Source organism: Eretmochelys imbricata, chromosome 21 (genome assembly GCF_965152235.1).
Source record: "Eretmochelys imbricata isolate rEreImb1 chromosome 21, rEreImb1.hap1, whole genome shotgun sequence".
Taxonomy (NCBI): Eukaryota; Metazoa; Chordata; order Testudines; family Cheloniidae; genus Eretmochelys; species Eretmochelys imbricata.
The window spans coordinates 3,232,629-3,252,580 of record NC_135592.1 but is presented as its reverse complement, the minus strand read 5'-3'; the positions used below and the strand labels follow the sequence as shown (position 1 = coordinate 3,252,580).

At 41.8% G+C, this 19,952-nt stretch overlaps 1 protein-coding gene across 2 annotated transcripts in view; it reads right to left on the bottom strand.

Annotated features, from left to right (window-relative positions):
* Positions 1 to 9,464: 9,464 nt before the first annotated feature.
* The window catches only part of KCND3 (potassium voltage-gated channel subfamily D member 3), a 214,035-nt gene continuing 203,547 nt past the window's right edge, over positions 9,465 to 19,952 (bottom strand). Inside the window, exons 4-7 of one of the 2 annotated variants that reach the window (XM_077839149.1) lie at positions 18,147 to 18,239; positions 13,871 to 13,927; positions 12,459 to 12,706; positions 9,465 to 9,666 (exon numbers count right to left, since the gene is read on the bottom strand). In XM_077839149.1, the coding sequence (XP_077695275.1) occupies positions 9,465 to 9,666; positions 12,459 to 12,706; positions 13,871 to 13,927; positions 18,147 to 18,239 (600 nt within the window). The remainder of the gene's footprint in view (positions 9,667 to 12,458; positions 12,707 to 13,870; positions 13,928 to 18,146; positions 18,240 to 19,952) is intronic. The other variant, XM_077839150.1, reaches the window with a different exon arrangement.

Sequence of the window (19,952 nt, the reverse complement as noted above, 5' to 3'; positions counted from 1 at the left end):
ATTTTTAAAGCAATGCACAAGGAGAACTCTTCATCCTTAATATGGCTCTTTATATTTCAAAGAATTCTTGATATGTGCAGTATAACTTTTGATTGAATGACACTAGTTAAAATTTAGAAAAGGCAGTTGAGCTATATAGGTATTTTTTTCCTCTGTAACATCAGGATAAATGAACACGATAGCAATAACACAATTCTGAGTGTTTTTTTATTAGTTGAAAAGACTATGATGTGATTTTTGTTTCTAAAAACAATAAATTCTGTTCCAGTTCTAATGAGCTGGAAAGGAGGATGCAGAATTGGGCTGCATCCCGGGCTGTCTGCCTTACTGTTCCCTTGCAAAGGCTGTGTCAGCAGGTCTCTCCATTTCATGTGTTCTGTAGTCATAAAACAGTCAGTGCTAAAAGGATGATATTATTTTTGAACTGCAAAAGTGATTTTAAAAAGGCAGCTACATAAGCAGTATAGCTATTCCCATGTGTCTTTAAGTCATATCTACTGGCTTTACTGCTAAAAAATTTTTTGAACTGTTACCCTTGCATAGCTGAGAAAGCAAACTGGCTTGTATTTTGGGTTTTGCCTAGTCATGGCCAACTTCCAGCTGCAGAATTTTTATTATGGTAATGCTTTCAGAGGCGTAAGGCACACTGAAGTTTCAAGTTTGTTTGGGGTTTGCAATAGTGGCAGTTAGGAAAATTCTTCTCTCTGACTTGTCATTTTAGCTCTTAAATCAGTGGGAGGGAGTTGCAAGAGAATCCCACAATGCTATTAGGACAGGATCTGTTTTCAGGATATGTATAAATGCACTTTAACCAGATTTTTCTCCATTTAAAGCCATTTTGTAATCAGTATTTTTTTCCCCTCTTAACCCTTCCTTCACTCTGATCAGTTATGTAGCTGACACCAAACATATTTTCTTGAGGTGAGCAATACGGCAGTTGTTGGATTTGTTCATGTGCATCCTGTATACCTAGCTGCTTTTCCACACTCTGTTCCAGCTTCAGCATCAGAAGGGCACAAGCAGCAGTTTGTGCTTCTGGGGTTTTTATTTGTTGTTGTTTTGCTTTGTCAGTTTCTGTTGGTTTGTTGTTTGTTGGGTTTTTGTGGTGTTCTTTTGTGTTTTTGTGTGGGGCTGGGGCGGGGGAAAGAGGGCAGACTATGCATCTGACATATGGTGAAGTAAATTTTTCCACTGGAACCAGTACTTGCTGCTTTTGCTTGGAAAGGAAGATTGAGAAATTTTGTGCACACAATACACCATTTCTCTCTAGTCCTTAGCCAATTAGATTGTTCGTTTGAATGAATTTGCCCTTTTCATAGAGAGATTGGAGACACTACCTCTCATGTACCTTGGAAATTAAGTTGCAAGCAGGCCGTGCCCATAAACTGAAAATATAGACTGCCTTTTTTAAAATTACCTACTATGCAAAATCTCGCAGCTCTGATCAGAGCGGGAAGGCCATGGGAATGGTAGTATGCTGTCGTGAAACTCTATTCCTCTGAACTGAAGCTTAGAGTGGAAAGGTAGACACACACTATGTGTGTACCCACTGAGGTACGGGGTTTTTTAAGGGCCTGAGCCCATTTCCACGGCTTGACCCTGGTATGGCGGTCAGCTCCTAAATAAGAGAGAGGAGTTTCTTGAAGAGTTGTGTGATTGAGAAGTTGTCTAGCATGGGAGAAAAGGGAAGCTTGTCTGGGCTTTGTCTCCAAGAACTATAGTAGAACCTCAGAAGTTACGAACCCCTCGGGAATGGAGGTTGTTCGTAACTCTGAAATGTTTGTAACTGAACAAAACGTTATCGTGGTTCTTTTCAAACGTTTACAACTGAACATTGACTTAATACAGCTTTGAAATTTTACTATGCAGAAGAAAAATGCTGCTTTTAACCATCTTAATTTAAATAAAACAAGCACAGAAACAGTTTCCTTACCTTGTCAATTTTTTTTGGAGGCAAAGCCCAGACAAGCTTCCCTTTTTTAAAAAAAACTTTCCCTTTATTTTTATTAGTTTGTTTAACATGGTACTGTACTATATTCACCTTTTTTGGTCTCTGCTGTTGCTGGATTACATACTTCCGGTTCGAAATGAGGGGTATGGTTGAGTCGTCAATTTGTAACTCTGGTGTTTGTAAAGTGCTTGCAACATTCCAACTACATTTACAACAGTTAGACAAATGTTGTACTGGTGTGTATGGGCTGCAACCGAATGACGTGTGAGAAGCTGATAATGCTACAATATAGTTGACATGAGAACTTAATCCTTCCCTACCGTCTAAAGAGACGAAGAAATTCACTATCTTTTTATGCCATTAGCAGCTGTCCTTATAACTCCATAATTGGGGAAGCAAAGTCCCATATGCTTGAGAGTGGGTATGAACAAGTCAAGCTAACAAGTCATAGAGTAGCCTTCTGGTAAAGGGACCATTCTGAGAATTGTATAGCAAAGATTGTATAGATAGTAAAGATATCCATGGTGTTTAGCATGGCCTAAAATCTTGTAAGCGTCTTTCATTGACAATGAAAAGAAACACAAACTTTTGACTGCTTACAGGGAAATAACTACAGAAGGCGGGGCAGAGGGTGTGCTGACAGGTTTGATTTCTTTTCATGAAGTCCAAGGAAATTCTACAGTAGCCTGGGCTCTCCCCCCTTCCCCCCCCACCCCCCCCCAAAAAAGCATGTGGGGGAAGGTCTCCAAAGCATCTTGTTCTCTATACTAGATCCATTGCCATCCATTTGTAGTAAAGTACAGAGCTGTTGATCTGCAAGGAATGCTGCCCCTTGAAAGAAAAAGAATGCAAACTGGGCTAGGGAAAAGCACTTCAGACTTCCAGATTTTTATAAAAAAATAAAATAGAATTTCAAAACCTATTGCCATTAAAACAAACTTTCTGGATGGATGAACTCTGGTAATAGAAGAAAGGGAATTTATGTTTAAACTGACATTTTTATGTATCATAAATACCTTGGTGGTGGTAAGGTTAAAGAAACAACATGCCTTTAAAAAAAACTTCTTCTAAAAGAAATCTACAGCATAATCTTAGTATTTGTGGCATATACTCTGTTTAATCCAGGTTGGATACATCAGGTACAGCAGTGGCACAAGACTCAATACTGTAAATGATATACAAGTTTCAACATATGCACTACAAGTCAAAAAGAAGACAACAGAAACGTAGAGTTCTTTAGAAGGGTGTTCTCAAATGAATCTACCTGCCCTTTTGTACAGTACATTTTGTCTGTCATTTGTGATGCTTGTAAGCAAAGCCCATTTATAGTACGAAAATAGAAAATAATAAGGGCGAGCGTTTCTCATAACATAAAACCTTTAAAGAAAACACCATTGCATTGGAATGTCTCACTGATTATCAAAAATATACCATCACACGTGTTTTTTGTAAAATATTTCATTGGTCCAAGATACCAGCTGGAACTCCAGTTATGGTTGCAACAGAGAACTGAGAAGAGCATTGTATGGTTATTAACCTCTCATCCAAACAGCTATATGACCTGCTATGACTAGTGCCAGTTCAAAACTTAAGGAGAAGAAACACATAACACATACATACAAAAATAACAAACTATTGGCTGAAAATAAGACTATAGCAGGAATTTTTCACAAACATCTTTGTGTGGTGTGGTTGACTGATCAACATGAAATCTTTCTGGCTCAATCTTGTATCCCAAATATAAATAAATAAATCTTTTCCCTCCTCTCGTCCCTGTCATTGGAGGATCTCTAAAGCACTTTGCAAACATTATTAAACTTCACAACACCGCTGTGAGACAGGAAAGTTTTATCATCCCTATTTCACAGATGGGTAAACTGAGGCATAGAGAGGCAAAGTGACTTGATTGAGGTCACACGGTGATTCAGAAAGAGAGTCAGGAATAGAATATAGGCATCCTGATCCTAAATCCCAATTTTAATCATTAAACCACATTGCATCTCATTATTAATCTTAAGGATCTAGAAGGAAATCCTAATGAGAAAGGAAGTTAAACCATTTATGGCATCATTAATTGTTAAGCCTGTAACCTCAGTTATGAAGTCACACCATTCAGTGCAGTTGACCAAAATGTCTCAGAAAACAATCACAAATTTGCCAAATAATTTAAAATATTTAATCAGCTACAGAGCTTTCCGGTGTGGAAGAATAATTACTAATTATCCACAAATACAATCGATGTAGAAAAAAAATAGTTGCAAATATTATTATTCAATCAAGCTTTAAACCTAGCAAATAAGGCTTTTTATTCAAAACCGCTGTTGCTCTTGAGCCACTGCATGCTGACTTGTAACTCCACCGTAATCCAACATTGCCCCTGTCTTAATCTCTTTCTTACAGGGAACACTGCAAACCATCAGTTAAAGATGATTTTTAAGATCCCCAATCTGCATTAGAACATGTGTAACAGACAACATGATTACAAATGGATTTACTTCTAAAATACTTGAAAAAGCACCTCCTCCTCTACTGAACCGACAAAATCTGAGCTCTTGGTAGAACTCCTCTTCCCCCCTCCCCTCCAGTTATATAAATCAGAGCCGTGAGAGCTGGCTCCTAATGCTACGGAGGCATCAGCTATTTCAGGGAAAACCTGCAACTTTAAAATTAGGTTTTGGCAGCTCTGAACACCATAAAAAATAAAGTGATTTCCCAGTGTTGAAAATAGCAATTCAGTTTTTCAGTGGGTAAGCTGCTTCTATTAAGAATTTAGAATTGCAAGCTTATTTATTTTATGATTTCCTCCCCCCCCCCCCCCATTTACCTTTAAAATATGAATCCTTTGGCACCCAAAAGCAGCCTCCTGCATTAGAATTTGCTGGCCAAAGACAAGACTTTATATTCTTCAGTTGTTTGTGCACAGCTAACACTCAAGGAGGGGGGAGGGATTATTTAGCAAGTGCAAGGGGAAATAATCAAGAGTAATGGAATGAAAAATAAGGGAGGGAAAATTATGGCTTTGTATCAGGCGAAAACTCGCTGACATTGAGATCTATTAGGCTGAAATAATTTCTTAAGTGAAGCAGTGGGAGCCCTGTCCCTGGGGAGATTTATATCTAGTCTAGAAAAAGCCTGGGAAATATTTTACAGGGAAGAATTGTGTGTTGGCAAGGGCTGGACTAAATGGTCTCTTCCATCTTTAATTTCTGTACAGTGGTTTAAGTTTTGTGGTAGTTTCTTTGAGTGACTTGGAAGTTCTTAGAAAACAAAGATAGGCGAGAAGGGTTTCAAAGCGAGTAGCTTGATTTCAAAGTTTGGGGCAGGGGAATGTACCAGTCATTTGCAATGGGTGTGTTTGCTCCTAGAGCCTGTGCAGTTCTGCTATAAGCAGCAACCCAGTGCCAGCTGAGAAGAAAATAGACTCATCAGTAAAGTTGGGTGAAAATTTGAGACTTTTTTCTTCAAAATGGCATTTCAAAGGAAACAAAAATTTTCAAAGAAAATTGTTTCCTTTGACATTTGCTGATTAAAAAAAATATGAGAACATGATTTTTTCCCTATATAAATGATCAATTTTTTTTTTTTTTTAAGGAGAAAACAAAAAAATTCACAAGTAATTCTGGAAAAAAGTAGGAAAAAAAATAAGGGAAAAACAGTTTGGCATTTTTTTAATTGGATTTACTCGTCGGATTGCTCTGTTCCAGCTGCCCTTCAGGAACATAATCAGTACAGTTCTACATTCCCTCTCCTACTGTATGTATTGTCATGCAGAACCACCCCTGAAGAAACTGCATTCCATGTGCCTCAGGTAAATGGGGTGTTGGTGCAGGCAATTGCTGGTTTATGTAGCTATAACTTCTCTACGCATGAAGGTGGGGAATGGAAAGAGGAATGGTTAGAGGACAGAACAAGGTGAGTAAGGGCGAGAAGGGCCCAAGCTCTAGAGTTTGGATCCCAGGCCAGATCTAAACTAACCTATGTCTGAGAGTGCTCAAAACCTGGGGTTTGGTTTGGCCCTATCTCCAGTAATGTTTTGTATGTTCACATAAGCTAATCAAGTCAGTTCCCTCTCATTACCCTGGGAGTGCATGACTGCCAAGCAATTCCTGTGCTTATCAAAACAAATGGTCTCCCTTCCTCCTGCAGAAACACAGAGCTCTTTCTGCGGCTCTGTGTTTATCAGTAAAACATTTGAATTATGCTTATATGTACAGTACGATATAATACATATCATGTGGATTCATTCTGGTCTGTGCTATTTCAGTGACTGCAAAGTGCTTTCACTACAAGGCTATCGTTGCACTGTGTAACCCAGGGAGTTCTGTACACAGTTATTTACAGGAGGGCATATTTGCCCCAATCCTGTTCAGATGAGCATTGAAATGGGCTAATGCGTCTATTATAAATGTTATTTTTGTCTTAAACTATTGAAATCAACCCTTTGTGATTCTCCTCACCCCCCTTTCTATTCACAAGAACCTTTGCCAAGCCAGTGATTGTGTGTGGCAGCACTTGCTAAAGTAATGATAGAAATGTTATGCTGCATGCTTTTGATTAAGCAGAAAAATAATTTTGCCTATGCAGAACATAGCAAAGGGCTGGGCTACCCTGGCAGCCTGAGCCCAAACAGCTAGAGAGAGGAACCCCAAGCACTGTTTTTCTTGTTTTTCTTTATGTCCCTGACAAATTGTGAATGTTCAGGAAATACTTTGATTAATAATAATACACTGTACACAAAGTGCTTTCCATGGGTGGGTGTCATTCTCTCCATTTAATAGATGGGGAAACTGAGGCACAGAGAGATGAAGTGACTTGTTTAAGACTCCAAGGGAAGAGAAGGGCAGAGCTGAGACTACAAGGCGAGGACCTGGCTCTTTGTCACCCTGTAGCTAGTCATTTAAATCCATGCAAACTGAGTGCACAGTGGGAGTAATACATTCCCAGCCAGCATGGTAGCATTTTAGCCTTACTTTGCACAGATGTAAATGAGGGCATAAAGTGCAAGGCAATGGAGAATCAGGCTTTGTTTAGGCCTGAAGATGTTCAATAGGGCAGGGGTATGATCAGACGTAAGGGGACTAAATGAAGCAAAGGAACAATTAAGTTAAGCGCCAAGAAAAATTGCTAATGGTAAACTACAGAATAACCGCCTGAGGAAAGTAGCAAAGGAACCACAGCACCTGAGTGATTTAAAACAGACTGGACATAGTGCTGGGATGTGCTACAGGGAGCTATCCAGCCCTGGAGCAAAGGGGCATCAGTTTGTGACATTACTGAATGTTTAGCTCTAGCTTTATCATTCCTAGAATGGGATAAGTTTCTCAGTAGGTTACTGGGTTATCACAACACCTATCTGAGTCCACATGATACCCAGTAATAAGTTAGGAATGTTGACAAGGTGGGTTGATAGTGCATAATTTTAAGTCCTATAACATCAGTGTGCATTTTGAGAGGCAAAAACCCCCATCCTTTTGTTGGATCACCCAGGGGTATGCTTTGAGTGGTGTGGCAGATAGTGCTGTGTTAGTGAAGTTACTATTTACTGTTGAGAGAAGGGAAGCGTGAAATGGCTCCTTGCTATCTATTGGACTGTAAGCAATTTTGGGGCAGGGTTTGTGTCTATGTCTGTCTGTATGTCTATGTCTATGTCTGTATGTTCTATGTGTCTGTGTATGTTCAGCACCTCACAACATGGCTCTGAGCCTGATTGAGGCATTTGGATGTGATAATTAATACTACATTATACTGTATGTGTCTGTGGATGGCATGTACTATGTTGGATCAGTATGTGCTGTGGCTAACGAATTGCACCCACAACAAAAAGGTGGTCTGAGGAATGTGTAGCAGGAGAATAAGCAATTATTTCCCACTTATTTTTCCAAATGGAGAAAGGTCATATATAAATGAAACTGTCAGGTCCTTGTATTTCAAGACCATATTGTTACTAGAAAGATCTTAGGGAGAACAGTCAGTATTCACCATAGAACTAGTCAGAAGTATTAAGCTTGGCAAGTACCACACAGAGTTACAGTTTTTGGTTGACTAGAAGTGTGTGACTTTTCCCAGATGAAGAACAGAGCTGCAAAGTAAAGTGGTGTCTGTTCCACACCATATCCCGGGTATTCAAAACCCCTGTATCCCTTCCCCTGCTCAGCTGCACACACACTCTAGCTCCTGTGCTGGGAGGGGAGGACTAAAGTTGCTAAACTGGTTTACCTACCACATCAGTGCAACCCAGACACCATCAGTCGGCCAGTAGGAGCCCCAGGAGTGCGTTAAAAAGCCAAATACCTTCTCAGTCCATGCTGAATGGTTGGCTCCGCCTTTACTTGGATCTGGTATAGATCCAGACGCTACTTGGCTGTGATTTACAATGGGTTGCATGTCCAATATTAGCATATATAAAAATAAAAAAGCATTAGCACAGATGACCGGTACAGTCTATCCTATTTCTGATGATCTGGTGCAGTTGGGTTGGGAGCTTCCACACTCTTTGCCATTCGTGTGCACAGGTTTTTAAGAAGTTTTCCTACATTTTTAATGTTTTTCCTTTTAAAAATACAGAACTGGTAGTCTAGTCACACTCGTCACAAGTAAGTGATAACAAAAACAGAAAGCAGAAATCCATGTGGGACTAACACTTTACAAAAGCCTGTCTTTTTTTTTTTTCCACAAATATGTTTTCACAGACAATAATTAGCAGACAAACACACTGTTTGCAGTTGCACTGTATTGACTTAAAAGGCGGTTACAAAATCATCTAAATAAAGAATGCCTCCAGGGTGAAAGATTTATTTGTGTGGGGGGGGTGTGCATGCACGGGTGCCACTGTGCTTGTGCAATCAGTTTGATACTGCGCACACCAAATCAGGAAAATGTGCTCAGACCTTTGTGTGTCATTTCGATGTGGTTCTTTTTCTCACACACACACACACACACACACACCACACAGAGGAACGGAAATAGATTTCTGGGACAGCTGTCTTCTTTGTCTAAATCTTTCTCTATAAAAGAAAAAAAAAAGATGTGTAATTTTGGTTGATTAAAGATTCTGCTCCATGAAGGAAAAAAAAAATCACAAAATCCATTTTTTTCACCTTTTTCAGTCATTTCCGCATGAATAAATATTATCCATTAAAAACCTTTAAAAAGGTGCCGAGATACACAGTGTTATATTTGTTTCTTTATTGACTTTCTCGTTGCCATGCCGGTTCTTTTTCTCTAGCCTCTGGAAACAATTTTCTGCGTCATATCCTGAAACAAGGCTCTCTGCAGGCGTGTGCACACACAGACCCTTTCTTCAACCCACCTCTTCCTCCCTCTCCTCATCTGTTCTCTCAGTCCATGGCATGAATGCGAGTTTGAAGAAAGCTGCCTCGTTAGGTCTCCATTGCTAATTCTATGACGAAATGTCAGGTTGGTCCATCCAGGCACAATTTGCAGCAAGAAAGGAACATGGAGGTGTGGAGGGGGCGGGACGCCGGCATTCCAGCTGCTTCCTTCAAACGACACCTTACAAGGCAGAGACCTTGACTATGTTGCTGCTTGTGGTGGAAATGTTCGTAGTGGGTTGAGGGCTGCTCGGTGAGGGCCTGCTCTCTCCTTCTGGCGTCAGTGCCGGTGGGCTAGGAATACTGATGATGGCTGTCGTGAGGTGGGAGGTTTTGCAGTTCGGTCTCAGCCCGTCATCTGATTTCATATTGAGACTGGAACGACTAGAAAACAAAAGGGATTTTTATTTATTTATTTATTTTTTAATAATACAAGAGTCAGTAATCAGGTCCAAAGTCTTATGAGCCCATAAGGGCTCCCTGACCACAGGCTTAAACTTCAGTGCAGTTTTATTTCTCCTTTCAAAGCCTCCATCCCTTTATCTTTTTTCTACTTGTTTCCCCTGCAGTAGTCTTGAGAATCTGGCAGCTGGGAGCATTCCTATTAGATCTGCATCAGTTGCATCCTATAATTAATTACCACGGGAAAATGATAGGTCTGTTTTCTGTGCATCTGCATAGCTGCAGGAGTCCTCAGTTACCAGCCGAACAGGCTTGCTTTAAACACAGGGCTTGTCCTTTCAAAATATAAAGGGTTCCCTGTTGGAAAGTCACCGCTGTTGTTATTACAGGTTGACTCACTAACAGACTCTGTCCTAATGTCTCAAGTGTCTGGGTACTTCTGTGTGACAAGGTGGGTCAGGTAATGTGTCTTAATGGGCCAACTTCTGGTGGCAAGAGAGACGACCTTTCGAGCCACACTGAGCTCTGCGTCAGGCCTGGGAAACGTACTCCCGGCCCCACAGCTAAATACAAGGTGGAACAGTTTGTTTAGCATTAGTAGTTAGCACATATTGTAAGGGAACACTCAAGGTAGAGTGGCCTGTTATAACACCTCTGCAGTTATAGGAAAAAAGAAGGGTGGGGTTAAAGCCATCCAGTGTCGGTAACCCACTAACCCCACCCACGCTGTCTACCCTGCCACTTGCGTCGGTGTAACTTAGGTCGCTCACAGGTGTGAACAGGCCACTCCTGAGCAGCGTCAGTTACACCGACCTAACTGCTGGTGTGGACAGTGCTCTGCCGGTGGGAGAGCTGCTCCCGCCCACAGAGCTGCTGCCGCTCGTTGTGGCTGGGTTAATTAAGTTGGCGGGAGAGCTCTCTCCCGTCGGCTTAGAGCAGCTACGCTAGAGAGCTTCCGGGGTGCCACTGCGTCGGTGCAGCTCTGCCGCTGTCAGCTCTCTTGCGTAGCCACAGTCGCAGCTGAAGAGGCTAAGGCAGAGTTTCCAAAACCTTAGAAAACTGAGCCCCGCATCAGGAAAATTAAAAGAATCCCCAGTCCCTCCTTCTCACTGCAGCCTCTCCATGTGTTCTTAAAGCCCAACGCGCCATGAGCGGCTGCTCCCAGTAGAGGGTGCAGATCTTCATAATAGCTCTGTCACTGCTCATCTGTAACAGTTTTGACATTTAAAATGTCATAACTGGAATTGGTTTGAGCACCCACTGAAATGAACAGAGCAGTTCATACGCTTCAGAGCTTTTGTTTCAGGCTTGTTGCAGACTCAGGCAGATGTTGATTACACTTGGGTAACCTTTTCAAGGTTTTCTTTAAAACCATAATAGCTGGATATGTACTTTTTTTTTTTAATGGAAGATTGTAGGAAACAACGGAGAGGCCTGTCCATTCCTCCAGTCTAATCCTTTCTGTCCCCTAAGGGGATACCCCCACCCTTTGGGAAATACTGAGCTAATGCCTGAAAGGGCCATGGGGAATGAACTCCCTCACTATTCCCTTTCTCATTCCCATTCTCATACATTATACTTCACTTAAACACCTTGCTGAATCATGTTACTGGTGCAGAATAGCTGCATCCTCCTTGCCCCAGAGGCAGCTGCATTTCTACTGTGGGTAAAATGGATTTTATACATTTTGGAATCAGGGGGAAGGCTGGAGTTACTGTTTCAAATGCAAGTCTTTGCCTCCTCCCCTTTTCCAAAGCTCCCTAATGCACAAGAAGAAAAGGAGTACTTGTGGCACCTTAGAGACTAACCAATTTATTTGAGCATGAGCTTTCCTGAGCTACAGCTCACTTCATCGGATGCATACTGTGGAAAGTATGGAAGATCTTTTTATACACACAAAGCATGAAAAAATGGGTGTTATAAAAAGATCTTCTGTACTTTCCACAGTATGCATCCGATGAAGTGAGCTGTAGCTCACGAAAGCTTATGCTCAAATAAATTGGTTAGTCTCTAAGGTGCCACAAGTACTCCTTTTCTTTTTGCGAATACAGACTAACACGGTTGTTACTCTGAAACCTAATGCACAAGAAGTTTGGCTGGGCACAGGGCGAGGACTTCAGAAGTTCATTCAACTACTATGATGGTGATGCCTCGATTATGCACTAAATTATGTTTGAAAGGAGAGTCCATTTGAAAATCCTCTATTGAAAGAGAGATCTTGCTTCACTGATGTTACTAATCACACATTAGACTCGCACAACTCAACCCATTCTGTACTTTATGCAGCACATACAGATTGCCTGGCACCGATGCTGTCTGGCATTGCTCATGACCAAGCACACAGCTGTGGTCAAGTTGGCAGAAACTGAGAGCTGCCTCCCTCTGGTCAGCCAAAGAAGAGCTGTGCTGAGCTGGGTATTGCCTCCTGCTGGCCTGCAGGAATGGTCCTGCATGAGCTGTAGCAATCTGGTTACAGCTGAGGCTGAACCAAGGGGAGCCTCAGCTGGAAGTCACCTCTCTTGGGTCCAAACTGGCTGGAGAAGAACTGAGCTAGAGCTTGGGTCAGCTTCCTCTGGGACAAGTCCATCGGAGTTGCACATAGCAGCCAGGAGCCACCTCTCCTGGGAGCATGTTAGTAGAACTGGAACTTAGATCATCCCAGGTGGGACCCACTTCTCCTGGGCCGAGTGAGTAGAAACTGCCCCAAACTCATCTCAGATGGACATCACCCTTAGCAGGTTTGCATGCAGCAGTCAGCAGTCAGCTCACTGTACCTTGTTGTAAGTGATGGCTGTTCACTGCACTGGATGTGTATCGTGCTTAGCTCTTGCATGCTCCGCAGGCGAGTGGCTGGCACGTTGGAGTTCGGAAGATGAGTCGTCTTCTTGTTGCGTCGAGAACAACAGGAGGTGGACCCGCCATTGTTACTTGACAATGAGGGGCTGCGAGTGGAGGGGTAATTCTGCATTGAGTTATCCATGCAGTTCTGCTCAAACAGCTGCTCATCTATGAACTCATGGTTCTGGCAGGGAAAAGAACAACAGTGTCACTCTCGCCAGTAGCTACCCTAAGGTGAAAAGGAGGACTTGTGGCACCTTAGAGGTTAGTCTCTAAGGTGCCACAAGTCCTCCTTTTCACACGGCTGTTACTCTGAAACCTACCCTAAGGTGGTTCATTTTCAAGAACACCTTTTGCTATTCTTGTGGGAAAGGTCAGCCCCTCAACTCTCTGCCCCTGTGCCTGAAACAGCTTGCACTAGACAGTTCCCAGATTTAAAAATGCAAACAACAACCGGGAAGGAGATGACTTCATCCCATTACTCATGGCAACCAAGAGAACGTATTTGCTCCCCCACAACAACATGGGAATAAGAGAAGCTGTGGCAGAGGCATAACAGCCTGTCAGGACCAGCTGGCTTACGCATTCCATATCCATAAATACTTTGGGCCTCATTTTTCCTTTCACTGACACACCTGTATCCCTGAAGTGACTTTGGTGAAATCTGTGGTGCCTCACTGTTATAAACCTGTGTGGAAAGGAGAGTCAGGCTCACTGTCTTCTTTGTGTTTGGGGCTAAGGCTGTGATGTGTACTGTTTGTGTCAGCAGGACCAATTGGTCATCAAGTTGGAAAGTTTAGGTATGGTGTGCTGGTTAAGCTGATCCCTGAAGGTATGTCACACCTACAGTTCCATTCAAAGCTGGGCTGGCAGCTGAGTTATATGTGGCAGAAATAAAGGTGTCAAGGTGGAAGCTGCCCGTGGGAAGAGTAAGGGGGAGGAAAATGATGATAAAGGGCAGCCTAGAACTTCAAAGCTGGGTAGCCTAGAACTGCAGACTTGCATGGAAAACTTCAGTGCCTCTTGCACCAATGAGTAGAGGACAGTGTAGGGAAGAGCCAAAGTATATACACATCTAGGCGCATACATAAATATTCATAGATGCCTAACATACAAATTTTGCTTTTTACCGAACAGAACTGGAAAAGAAGGAAGGGGGAACTGGAGATAAGGCAGCCATCAATTTTAATTGCAACAGATACTAGGTCTTACAGCGAACAAAGGTATCAGCAAAAAATGAACCACATGCACAAACTCTCAAGAACAGGACCAATAACAAGAAAGGAAACAAACACTCTGGACGTGTTACAGAGATCGTAGAAAACAGATTGAATTAAAAAGGAAATACCTTGATGGTGGAAGTTCGTACAGATAACAGGGGATCATCCACAAGATAGGACAATCCCTATAGGACAACATGCCAACAAAAGATAAAAACACGATTGATTGTCCATTCCCGCATTCCAGAGTTTAGTCCCAGCATTCCATCCACTCAATCTCAGCATTCCATCTGGCACCCCAAGTTTGAATGGGCAATTGAGCCTTTCCTTTACTAAACTCATTTGCTAAATCAGATTAGTCTTTTTCTTTATCCTTCTTTCAACATAGTGTTCTGGAACCTTGCATTTTAATTGTTTGTGTTCTCTTTCTAAAAGAGAGTGGAAGGGCAAGGCAATTTACAGCTGTTTGTTCATTTTTTATTTTATTTATTTATTGAGAGCCAGAAGCAGAGGATAAAACAAATTCTCAGCCACTCAATCAGATCTTGCCCAATTGGGATTGCAGTGTGACTGGATCAGGGGTTACACAAGCAATGGGGCTGTGTTTTGATTGACCTTTGTGGAAATATAGAAGGAAGGTTTTGGCTGAAGGATGTGGCTCAAACCAGGCAGCAGCCAGAGAAAGGGTAGGATATGAATGTCAGTTGTCACATCTGGGGTGGGGAACAGAGCTGAAAAATCTTGTGTTAACATAGCAAACAATTTTTTGTTATGATTGTCGGAAGCACCTCAAGGCCACTTTGTCTTTTAACACATCAGATTTGTGGGCCATTCACAGCTGTTAAATTGTAGGACTTTATTCTAGTGACAACTGCAGATACTGTAAAAATAAAGAATGTACTTTTAAAATCCCTCTGTCTAGTTTCAGGAAAGGTGAATTGCCCTTTGAAACGTGTTGGTAACCATGGCACATGGATCATTCCTCATTCCATTCCACCTGCAACTTTGAAACATTGCAAAATGACTCTTCAGTGTTTAAGAATTCATATGCTGTGATTTGACATTTTTGCATAATATCTTAATAGATTAAGAATGCCAAGGAAGTACAGGAATTTCAACACAAAAATTGATTGAGCTGTTTTGACTAATGCATTGAGAACCACAATCTAAACATGCTGCATCTGACTCCTTGAATGACAATCTCGTTTTTGAAAACGTTGATACTCCAGGTCAGCAGCACTCAAAGTTCAAGAACTGAACAGCCACTTAATGCTGAGCAGAGTTGCAGAGAGCCAAAAAACCACAATCAAAATAAACCCACCTTAAACAAAATCCTGGTGGTGTTTGCATCATGATTAGAGCTGATCATATGACTACTGTGAAGAGTTTGTTCAACAGTTCAGAGATTCAGAGATTTCCCCGGCCAGATGGGACGGGACGATTGTGGTAATTTAGTCTGGCCTCCTGCATAATACAGGCCATAGAACTTCCCCAGAATAATTCCTTTTGAAGTAGAGCAGATCTTTTAAAAAAAACTTATCTTGATTTAAAAAGTGGAAAATGAGGAATCCAGCTTGACCCTTTTTTGTAACTTATTCAAGTTGTTAGTTATCTTCTGTTTCCCCATTACCCAACAAATAATGTATTCAAAATTAACTGTTTTCATTAATCAAACAGTTCTATGCATTTTTTGAAGACACAAAATTATTTTCTTTGCTGTTGTAATGCCAACAGACCCCAGTTGTCAGCAGGCAGGATCGAACCTGGGGCCTCCGAAACTTAGTGCATGAGCCTCAAACCAACTGGCTGCTAGCTAAGGCTGTAGAGCAGACTCAATCATCTACATCTATTTCTCTCATCTCAGTGCTACTAGAAGGGACAGAACACCACACCCAGGAGGTGTGTGGGTTACACTGTTATTCATCAAGTACATTATTTTCAAATAATTATTTTCATGATTTGATCAGCTCTAACTGTGATACGCAAATATGTGACAACATGGCTGACAATCTCATCCTGGTTGGGACAGTCTGGAAAATGTGGGGAAAATGCAGCAAATATTTTGTGGATTTTTTTTTCAGCAGTGTTCATCCAAATTCAAAATTGCAATGACATTTTTGGTCCAAAATCAAAATTCAGAAAATTTTCAACAGCTGATGCAAATATCTGACTGCAACGGCAGGACAGTTCACCTCACTAGTTTTTGTGGCTCTCTTTGGTTCTACTCAATGCAGTAATGCTTCTATATTCCTGTTCCTAACCCTGCACTGGCACCTCGGCCAAAATAAATTGGGGCCAATATAAAAGAAAATACAAGGAAAATCTTCTGCCCTGCATTCTCCTCTCTCTGCTGCTGTCCCTTTGATCCAATTGTCTGTTGTTATAATTCATTTTGGGCCAGACGGTATCGCCTTACTCATACTGAATAGCAACTTATATGACAAGCAGTCTCACTGAAATCAGTGGGAGTACTTGTGGAAAAAAGTACAACTCCGGAGCGAGGCTGTCATCATCTGGCCTGAAGTTTGTCTAATGTAGGCCTGAGCCCTGCAACGATTTACAGATGTGCTTAACTTTATTCACTGACAGTCAGTAGAACTTGTCACAGTGTGTAAAGTTAAGCATGTGTTAAAGTTAAGCAGGATCCGGACAATAGATGATGGACGCTTTGGGACAGAGATCTTATCTTTTTATTTTCTGTAAAATACCAGGCAAATTTATGGCACTTTGCAAATAGTAATAACAATCACATGATATGAGCCATATTTGAAATATACTATTTAAAGCTTAAGGGTAAGTACAGAATTCTAAACAATTGAAGAGTCAGGTTGTGAAATATCTGCTTGTAATGTAACATACAGAGTTATCAGAAACACAGGCAAGCTCAGATTTATACTATAAAATGAAACCAACAGTCACTGATATAGTGCGTCAGCACTGGAATGATTAGCCTCATAATTCATCATGATGAGTTTCAGGACCTGTAGGATTTAGTTGCTATAAGTATTTAACCAGTGGTCTTCTTCCAATGGATCTTTGAAACCTATGTGGTGTTATCCTGCTAGGAACCAAACTGAAATTGAGACTATGTATGCAGGTCAGAAATCAAAGTCATATCTGATGGTGGATGCAGATAAGGAAAGGGATACATCTTATCAGGTCTTAACCCACTGGTGTCTTTCCAGAATGGGCCATGATATACAATATAGGCACTATGTCCCTTTACCACAAATCACCAGTGAATATAAAGCTGGAAATGAAATGTACATGAGATAAAGATCTGTTTGCAATTTTTCCAGGAACTTCTGCTTACAGAACTATTTAAAAATTAAAAAATAGCGCTTCCTAGGGTCTTACTCCAGCACCATGCATTGCGAAACATCACGACAGGAGAACCCACTTGACTGGCCTCCAGATGAACTACATGCTCCTTTAAATGAGGCTTGTCAGGAAAGACATGCACAGTGTCACTAAATCACATCAAAAAGGCTTGTCTGCTCCCTTTAAATGGCTCAGTTGTTGTTTTCTCTGGCCTATTTGTGGTAGGGAATATGTGTGGCTTGGAGTTTGCTGGCATCAGCTTCCCACTGTAGCCCTCTTCATGCCAGCAGTTGCATACATCATTGGTAGTGGGTGGGAGCAATGGGTTTAGAGGAACCATAGAATGTCAGGGTTGGAAGGGACCTCAGGAGGTCATCTAGTCCAACCCCCTGTTCAAAGGAGGACCAACCCCAATTTTTGTGCCAGATCCCTAAATGGTCCCCTCAAGGATTGAACTCACAACCCTGGGTTTAGCAGGCCAATGCTCAAACCACTGAGCTATCCCTCCCCCCCATGAGATATGCACTTTAACTGCAAGTGTAGCCAAGGACAAACTGAGTTTAGCCCTAGTTCAGAAACCATGGTTAAAGCCTACTCCCGCAAATCTGTCTCTTTGGTCATTGCAGGCTGTTTCTCTGCTCTGCAGTGGCTGTTTGCCCTGCAGTCTGTACTGTCATTTGCACCAGTTGCAAAGTGAGTGCCAGGAGGCGGAGAAATGCTACCCGATCAGAAGGATAGTGATTTGCACTGACTGTGCCCTGGTGTAAATCCCTGCACAGGACAATCCATCCTTTTTTCCTTTTACACAGATGTACACTGTTAGCATTTTGCACAATGCTTATTTGTGAAGCAATTCACAAAAAGAAAGTGAATCTCTCCCCATGTGACATATTCCAGGGAACTTCTGAGATTCAGGACCCATCACTTCACTGACGCATATTTTTATCGCCAACGGTGATGAGTGTTTGTGAGTGCATGCGTTGGTTTAGAGGAGCGTACTGCACCCATGTCCTTTCCAAAGGAAGCCTGGACCCAGGAACAAAGGATTTAATCAGATTTAGAAAGGGTCCTGTTGCTACTTACAGTTGTTTTTTCCAGGCAGTGCAGCAGGTGGTGATGTTGGCTTTCGATCAGTGAGGTGGATTTGCTGATGTGCTGCTCATCATCACTAGAACCCTAAACAACCAGAGAAAGAAGAATCAGGCTTGAAATCCTGGGGATAAAGGGAACAACCATGTCAGATTGTACAGGGGAGGAGTTGGGGGAAAGGTGACAATTCCAGTGTTGCCAACTTTCATGTTTTTATCATGAGTCTTGGGAGTTGGTGTTTTCCTTAAAGCTCCAGCTCCTGGATTCAGGTCAGAATCTCAGCTTTCATTTTTTAAAAAAGTAAGTTTGTAGCCCTTTGTGGTTATGGAGAACAGCTTGGAAACATGACCAGAGTGTGGCCTAAAGACCCAGAAAACAGCAGGCAAGGAAAAAGAACTCACAATTTATTATTTTTCAAAAAAGTCATGATGTTTGAAAGCTCAGAATGGCAATGCTACAACTTTCAAAAAGTTTCACCCTAAACCCTACTGCCTCCAAGAAGGGGGTGATTTGCTTGGGAGTGAGGAGTTTGTTAGTCTCCTTTTAAGTCAAGAATGAACTAGTGGCTGGAGTATAATTCAGGAAGCAGGTGGTATGTAGCTTTATGATCCTGTCTCTTGGGTGGGAAATGGTACAAAACATACAATGACCTGAGGTGAAACAGTGAAGACAGGCAGTAGGAAAAAACAGCCCATGACTGGCTTTGTGGGGTGTTACCGAATAGACTGATAGTAGTAGGGGCCAGGATTCCTGGGTTCTGGTCCAAGCTCTAGTAACATCTCTATATCTGTCTTCAGTCTCCTAAAATGGAACTGATGTGTATCTGCTCTCTAGTGATATGGTAAGGCTTCTGTGTGGGGGCTAAGTGCCATTATGGTTTCAATGAGAGCTGTTAGTGTCTGGTATTTCATAGGATCAAGCCCTTTGTTTGAAAAGCAGCTTGAATAAAAGGCACTGGAGATGTGCAAATTATTATTATTAATAAATCATCACTATTAGTAGAAGTGAAGTAGATTTTACTGGGGAACATGTAGCATTGGCACGAGAGATTTGATCAGAGGGAATTAGCAGCACCCCCTCAAAAGAAAAAGCCCTGTTTTCTGAGGGTGTCTGTGGGGGTTGTGACTTTTATTAATTAGGATTATATTATTGATTATTATTTGTATTGTGGTAGTACCTAGGAATCCCAGTTATGGATCACAGCCCCAGTGGGCTAGGCGCTATACAATAATTGCCCCAAAGAGTTTACACTCTAAGTCAGACAGCCGGGTGGGTTTCCTGAGTTAAAATTCCCTGGCAGAGTCGTTAGATTCAGCTCAGGCAGGCATTCCCAGCTGGGCTGGAATCATGCGCAGCTGAGATGCATTAGGCTCAGAACCTTTAAAAGACCTTGGCTGTTAGCAAGCAAGACAAAAAGGACAGGCAGTATCAGACAGGTTTAATCATTGGGCTGAATTTTGGGGGCAGGTGAGTGATAAGTATTCAAGCCATATAAAAGAAAAATTACCTGAGATGGTGGGTGGGTGTGTGTTCTTTTGACTTCACAAGAAACCTTTGCAGTAAAGCAGGGACCCCACAGAAAGTTTTTTGCTTAATCTTGTTTTCCTGAGAAGTTTTGTCCTAGCTGCTGAGAGCCTGGCCTCCCAAATCATGATCAGCTGGGAGAAGGAATGCTACCTGCAAATTGCTCTGTTCTTACTCTCCTCTAAGCCCCTAACTGGGTGCGGGTTTCATGCTGCTGATGAATGGTCTTTCGTGAGGGACACAGATAGTAGGCATAAGACAAACTGAAAGCCTAGC